General features: G+C 43.0%; 1 protein-coding gene across 1 annotated transcript; it reads left to right on the forward strand.

Annotated features, from left to right (window-relative positions):
* The first annotated feature begins 206 nt into the window (after positions 1-206).
* Positions 207-1,142, forward strand: LOC100358032 (putative olfactory receptor 3A4). Its single transcript, XM_008271086.3, has one exon. The coding sequence runs from the start codon at positions 207-209 to the stop codon at positions 1,140-1,142; it is 936 nt and encodes a 311-aa protein (XP_008269308.2).
* Positions 1,143-6,815: the final 5,673 nt, after the last annotated feature.

A 6,815-nucleotide genomic window follows, 5' to 3' on the forward strand; every position in this document is an offset into this window, starting at 1 on the left:
CATTGAAAGTCAGGTTTATTAACTCTTCTGCTATGTCTAAATCTTGGACTTTTTTCCCTTTCTATTTTGTGCATCCTTCCACCCCAGCCCTCTTTTGGACACTGATATCAAGATCTTGTTGGTGGTTGTGATCACAGTTTCCTTCTCCTTTGTCCATCACTGGCACCTTCCAACTTTGCTCTGTTGACAGCTGGCGGACGAGAGCCATGGATCTGGGAGCCCTGGGAAATGATTCCCTCGTGACTGAGTTTGTGCTGCTGGGCCTAACAGAGACCCCAGTCCTGCAGCCCATTCTCTTTGTCATCTTCCTTCTTGCTTATATAGTGACTGTTGGTGGGAATTTCAGCATCCTGGCTGCTATCCTTGCAGAACCCAAACTCCACACTCCCATGTACTTCTTCCTGGGGAACTTGTCCCTGCTGGATGTTGGGTGCATCAGCATCACTGTCCCTGCCATGCTGAGGCATTTCATGCTCAAGGACAGAAGCATTCCCTACAGGGCCTGCATCTCACAGCTCTTCTTCTTCCACCTGCTGGCTGGAACTGACTGCTTCCTGCTGACTGTCATGTCATATGATCGCTATCTGGCCATCTGCCAGCCCCTCACCTATACCACCCGCATGGGCTGGGGAATCCAGCAAGCCCTAGTGGGCATGTCATACTTGTTTTCCTTCTCCAATGCATTGACCCAAACTGTTGCACTGTCTACTCTTAAGTTCTGTGGTCCCAATGTGATCAACCACTTCTACTGTGACCTCCCACAGCTCTTCCAGCTCTCCTGCTCCAGCACCCAACTCAACGAGCAGTTGTTATTTGTAGCTGCAGCCTTCATGGGTGTGGCTCCCCTGGTCCTCATTGCTGTGTCCTATGCTCATGTGGTAGCTGCCGTGCTACGAATCCGCTCTGCTGAGGGCAGGAAGAAGGCCTTCTCCACGTGTGGCTCCCACCTCACCGTGGTGGGCATCTTCTATGGAACAGGCGTCTTCAACTACATGAGACTGGGCTCAGTGGAGGCTTCAGACAAGGACAAGGGGATTGGCATCCTCAACACTGTCATCAGTCCCATGCTGAACCCGCTCATCTACAGCCTTAGGAACCCTGATGTGCAGGGAGCCCTGCGCAGGGTGCTCTTGTGGAGGTAGACTCTGACCTTAACGAAGGTCATGGCTCCACTTACTGCCTTTAAGAGTTAATGTGATTTGTGAAAGTGGAGCATGGATGTGACAAAATGAGGCCAGAGACTGACTTAAGAAGGAAAGTGCAATAAAATTGATTGTAGCTGTCACTTGTGATTCCTGTGCCAGGCCCTGTTCTAAGTGACTGGCATCCATCAGCTTATTAAATCCTCACAACCTTATGAGGTAGGTACATATGTACAAATTATAGATTAGGAAAACAAACTTCAAAGAGGTTGAGTAACTTGCCCTAAGTCATATAGCTAATGAAAGTCAGAGCTGGGGTTTGAATGTAACTATTGCCTCTGAAGAACAATAAATAATTCCACCTCTGAGGTGGATAAGAGGTGGGCAATGAAGATTTCAAGAAGAAAATGGCTATCAGTGTGATGGTTACAAAACCTATTTAAATAAAACAGAAGTTTTTCTTCCTTTTACAAACTTAGTTTCAGAGAAGCCGGTACAGGCTGAGGGGATTAGTGAATGCCAACCTCAGGGAAATCAACAAAAGGAAAATGGATTTTAAAATTAAATTCAGAGGGAATAAGCACTTTTTAGGAAAGCTACAGAGATAAGGTACAATTCTCTTTAGTCTGCCAAAGTCCTCCCACTGATGATACCATCTGCCTGGTTCTTTAGGCATTTGAGTAGGTAACCTTTACATCTACATTTGAGTAGATACTTAATGTTCTGGTGTTTGGGACATCTGATGATATGAAAAGAGAATTTATTTGTACTGTATGTTTGTTTCCTAGAATTTTCTGGTCCTATCTGAGCCCTTAACTTCTAATAAAGGTGACTTTAACCGGCACATAAAAGGTACTCTAGTAATATTACTGGGTTGAGTGAGTGCCTTGTTTCATGGAAAATGGTGTCCATACTAAATAGTTATTAAGAGTGAGAAAAGGGCCACCAGATTGGGTCCAATACAAAATTGGACCTGATATATATCTCTGAAACAAAACTATTAAATTATTGATTCAAAAAAGATTCCATCAAACAGCTACAATGCAGCAGTGAACTAAACCAAGTTTTAAGATTCAGAGAATAGGGGCTGGTGTTGTAGCGTAGGGGTTAAAGCTGCCACCTACAGAGCCGGCATCCTATATGGGTGCCAGTTCAAGTCCCAGCTGTTCCTCTCCCAATCCAGCTTTCTGCTATGGCCTGGGATAGCAGTAGAAGATGGCCCAAATCCTTGGGCCCCTGCACCCATGTGGGAGACCTGGAGGAAGCTCCTGGCTCCTGGCTTCGGATTGGCACAGCTCCTGCCGTTGCGGCCAATTGGAAAGTAAACCAGTGGATGGAAGACCTCTCTCTCTCTCTGCCTCTCCTTCTCTCTCTGTGTAACTCTGACTTTCAAATAAATAAATAAATCTTTAAAAAAAAAAAAGATTCAGAGAATAGTAAAACCAAAGCTCTGGCCTCAAGATGACTCCTTGGCAGCAATGGGAGCCAAACAGATCAAGTCACAGAAACACAAAAGGTTACAGTTGTGGTGTGTTAAATGGATTACGGCTATAAAGAAAAAAGTGCTTTCTGGCAAAGCAATGAAAGTATTAAGACAAGACATCCTGGAAGAGATGGGGATGGAGCCATGTGGTAAAAAGTGGGTGGGCACTGGTGAAGCTGACCATGGGGAGGTCACTCGAGGCTGAGCATCACCTCTTGAGGCTCTTTCCAGGGCCGTGGTGGGAGCAGGAGATGCTGCAGTGGGAGGGTCAGCGAGTGGGAAGCCAGGAGATGAAGTCCACAGATGACGACAGCTCCTCAGGGAAGCACAGGTGTGACTGGAAACAGGAGAACACTGCAGAAGCCGATGGAGAGACAGAATACTAAGGGAGACTGGGATTTGGGTTCCAGCTTTGTTTGAAGACAGGAGCACCTGCATGTTTCTACGTTGGTACACAAACACCAACGAGAAGGAAGATGGTTAAGATGTCCAGGGAAAATAACATTAGTGGAGTGAGAGACAAGGATAATGTGATAAAATGAAGTGAAATACATAAATGTTTGCTATTTTCTTTTATGTTTTAAAGATTTATTTTATTTATTTGAAAGACAGAGTTACAGAGAAGAGGAGGAGAGATAGAGATCTTCCATCTGCTGGTTCACTCCCCAAAATGCTGGAAGCCAGGAGCTTCCTCCAGGTCTTCATCCGAGTCTCCCACATGCATGCAGGGGCCCAAGCACTTCTGCCATCTTCCGCTGCTTTCCCAGTTACATTAGCAGGGGACTGGATAGGAAGTGGAGCAGTTGGGATTCAAGCTGGCATCCAAATGGGAGACTGGCATTACAGGTGGCAGTTTAACCTCTAACACCACAATGCTGGCCCCAATGTTTGCTCTTTTATATACTGATATTTCTATTGTTCAAAAGAAAGTAATTGAAGCATTTATTGAAAGAAATATGGTAGAATAAAATAATCAAGTACTGGTTTTTAGATAATCTTACCTTTAAAAAAAGATTTATTTATTTGAGAGGCAAAGTTACAGACAGAGAGGGAGAGACAAGAAGAGAGGTCTTTCAACGGCTGGTTCACTCCCCAAATGGCCGCAACGGCCGAAGCTGAGCCAATCTGAAGCCAGGAGCCAGGAGCTTCTTTTTGGTCTTCCACGTGGATACAAGGGCCCACTTGGGTCATCTTTTGCTGCTTTCCTAGGCCATTAGCAGAGAGCTGGATCAGAAGAGGAGCAGCCAGGACACAAACTGGTGCCCATATGGGATGCCGGCATCACAGGCAGAGGATTAACCTACTTTGGCACAGCACCAGCCCCGATAATTCTTTCAGGCATTTCCTTTTCTAACAAGTGATTTTGTTAACAATTGATTCACTCCATTGTTAACAATGTTTACTCACACCTGTCTTCAAACAACTTACAAAACATGGAAAGTTTTAATAAAATACATTACAATTATAGAGTTTCAAAGATTGTCATGAAGTCCAGAAATTTGACAATCACTCACCTACAGCGTTCCAGTATTCGACTGAAATATTCATATAAGGTTTAAATCAATAAATATATGTACACAAATTCTTTTTATTTATTCATTAACTCAACAAATTTTTATTGAAATCCTGATAAATGTCCAGCACTTTGGGATAATGGGATACAGAGACAAGAAGCAGTCTCTACCCTCAAAGGAGTCGTCTGCTGTAGCAGAGTGTGAGTAATTTATTTATATGTTGTTGTCATTGTGTGTTTTCATTTGTTATTTTTCAGCATTTTTGTCAGAGGCCTACATTCCTCTTGGAGGCTAGTATGGAAACTAGGGTTGAACATATATGAACACCACTAAATAGCATAATCACAATTCTTTGTATGAAAGAACTTCATCCCAATTCACAAACACACTTGCATACCCAGCATCTTATTTGACTTTCAAGATCAATTTCCGTTCACAATTGATCATAATGATAGGACTAAGAATCAGAGAGATCACATAATCAAGACTAGTTTCTGAAAATACTAACCGATAGAACAAAAAAGGGAGAGAACGATCCAACATGGGAAGTGGGATGCACAGCAGACTCATAGAATGGCGGATGTCCTAAACAGCACTCTGGCCTCAGAATCAGCCCTAAAGGCATTCGGATCTGGCTGAAAAGCCCATGAGAGTATTTCAGGCATGGAAAGCCAAGACACTGTCAAAAAAAAAAATGACCTAAATGAAAGATCTCTGTGAGTGAGATCCCAGTGGAAAGAACAGGTCATCAAAGAAGGAGGTACCTTTCTCTGAAGGGAGGAGAGAACTTCCACTTTGACTATGACCTTGTCTAAATATGATCAGAGTTGGTGAACTCAAAAGGCTTCCATAGCCTTGGAAACTCATGACTGGAGCATAGGGAGATTACTGATGCCATAAACAGGAGTGTCAGTTTGTAAAGTCAACAACAGGAGTCACTGTGCACTTACTCCTCATGTATGATCTCTGTCCTTAATGTGCTGTACATTGTGATTTAATGCTATAACTAGTACTCAAACAGTATTTTTCACTTTGTGTTTCTATGTGGGTGCAATCTCTTGAAATCTTTACTTAATATATACTAAACTGATCTGTATATAAAGAGAACTGAAAATGAATCCTGATGTGAATGGAAGGGGAGAGGGAGCGGGAAAGGGGAGGGTTGCGGGTGGGAGGGACGTTATGGGGGGAAAGCCATTGTAATCCATAAGCTGTACTTTGGAAATTTATATTCATTTATATTTATTATATAAATATATATATAAATATATAAATTTATATTCATTAAATAAAAGTTAAAAAAAGACATCTCTCTCTGACCTACGGTGTATGCATCATTATTATTACTTATTTTACAGGTAGGACACAACTGTTGCTTGCTCAAGATCAGTGTCAGAACTTAAGCTTGAGATCTGGACTGTCCACAACTAGTAGAATATTTTAACTAATTTTGACTGAAGTTGTATAGACTCATACAACTGTTTGCATTAAATGTTCCTAGAAAAATATTATGTTCATCTTTAATAAATTAAAAGCATCTTTTTGAAACTGAGGGTCAAACAACACACTTAATGGTAAAATTCTTTTTTATATTTTTAAAAAGATTTATTTTTTTATTTGAGAGAGAGAGAGAGGTCTTCCATCCCCTGGTCCACTCCCCAAATGGCCGCAATAGCCGGAGCTATGCTGATCCGAAGCCAGGAGCCAGGAGCTTCCTCCGGGTCTCCCACATGGGTGCAAGGACTTGGGCCATCTTCCACTGCTATCCCAGGCCATAGCAGAGAGCTGGATCGGAAGAGGAGCAGCTAGGACTCGAACCAGTGACCATATGGGATGCCAGCACTTCTGGCCAGGGCTTTAACTCACTGTGCCACAGCACCAGCCCAATGATAAAATTCTAGCATTATCTCCCATAAACTCAAGGCCAAAGCACAAGTACCTATTGCAGTCATTGTTATTTCAGTAGTTTGGAAAATTCTGGTAATTTAATAAGGCTTCCTAAACCATCTATTCCACTTTACTGATTTTATTTTCCCTGATGGTTTCTCATTTCCAATTTTAGATGCATGTGTTCATGCATTGCAAACAAACGTATCATGATTAAGCCCATCTTCCTCCCACCCTTGTTCTGCACATATGTGTTCATTTGTACACCATCATTTGGTCATCGAGTAATTAAAACTTCAGGTCATCTTTCCTTGATCATTTCACACAGCATGCATCTGTGAACCAACAGAAATGAAGTACAAAGCATCAAAAAATTGGAGTTCTGACAGCCGGTCTTTCTCATCCCTCCTCTGTTTTCCTTCTGATCATGTTTCCACATACTTCCTCCTGCCTTTCCTCCCTGAAATCGGTGCCTTGCCTTGGTCTCCTGTGATAGAACCTCAGTTTCCCCATGCCTTTGTATGCCCAGGCCCCTCCTCAAGGAGCCCAATCTTGAGACCTTGAGTTGTCCAGTGCTTCATCTTGTTATCCAGTCCACCCTCAAGCAGACCACACAGAATGACTGACTGTTCTGTTGGGCAGGTTCTAAAGCTGTTACACTAGGATGCGAAACCACAGGGAATCACTGGTTCTACATGGGTTCAGGATCTCAACTGGATGGCCAGAAACTGAGCAGAATAACCCAACATTTCAGGGCCAGCACTGAAAAGGCCTCCAGGAAGAAGGGGT

Source organism: Oryctolagus cuniculus, chromosome 17 (assembly GCF_964237555.1).
Source record: "Oryctolagus cuniculus chromosome 17, mOryCun1.1, whole genome shotgun sequence".
Classification (NCBI taxonomy): Eukaryota; Metazoa; Chordata; class Mammalia; order Lagomorpha; family Leporidae; genus Oryctolagus; species Oryctolagus cuniculus.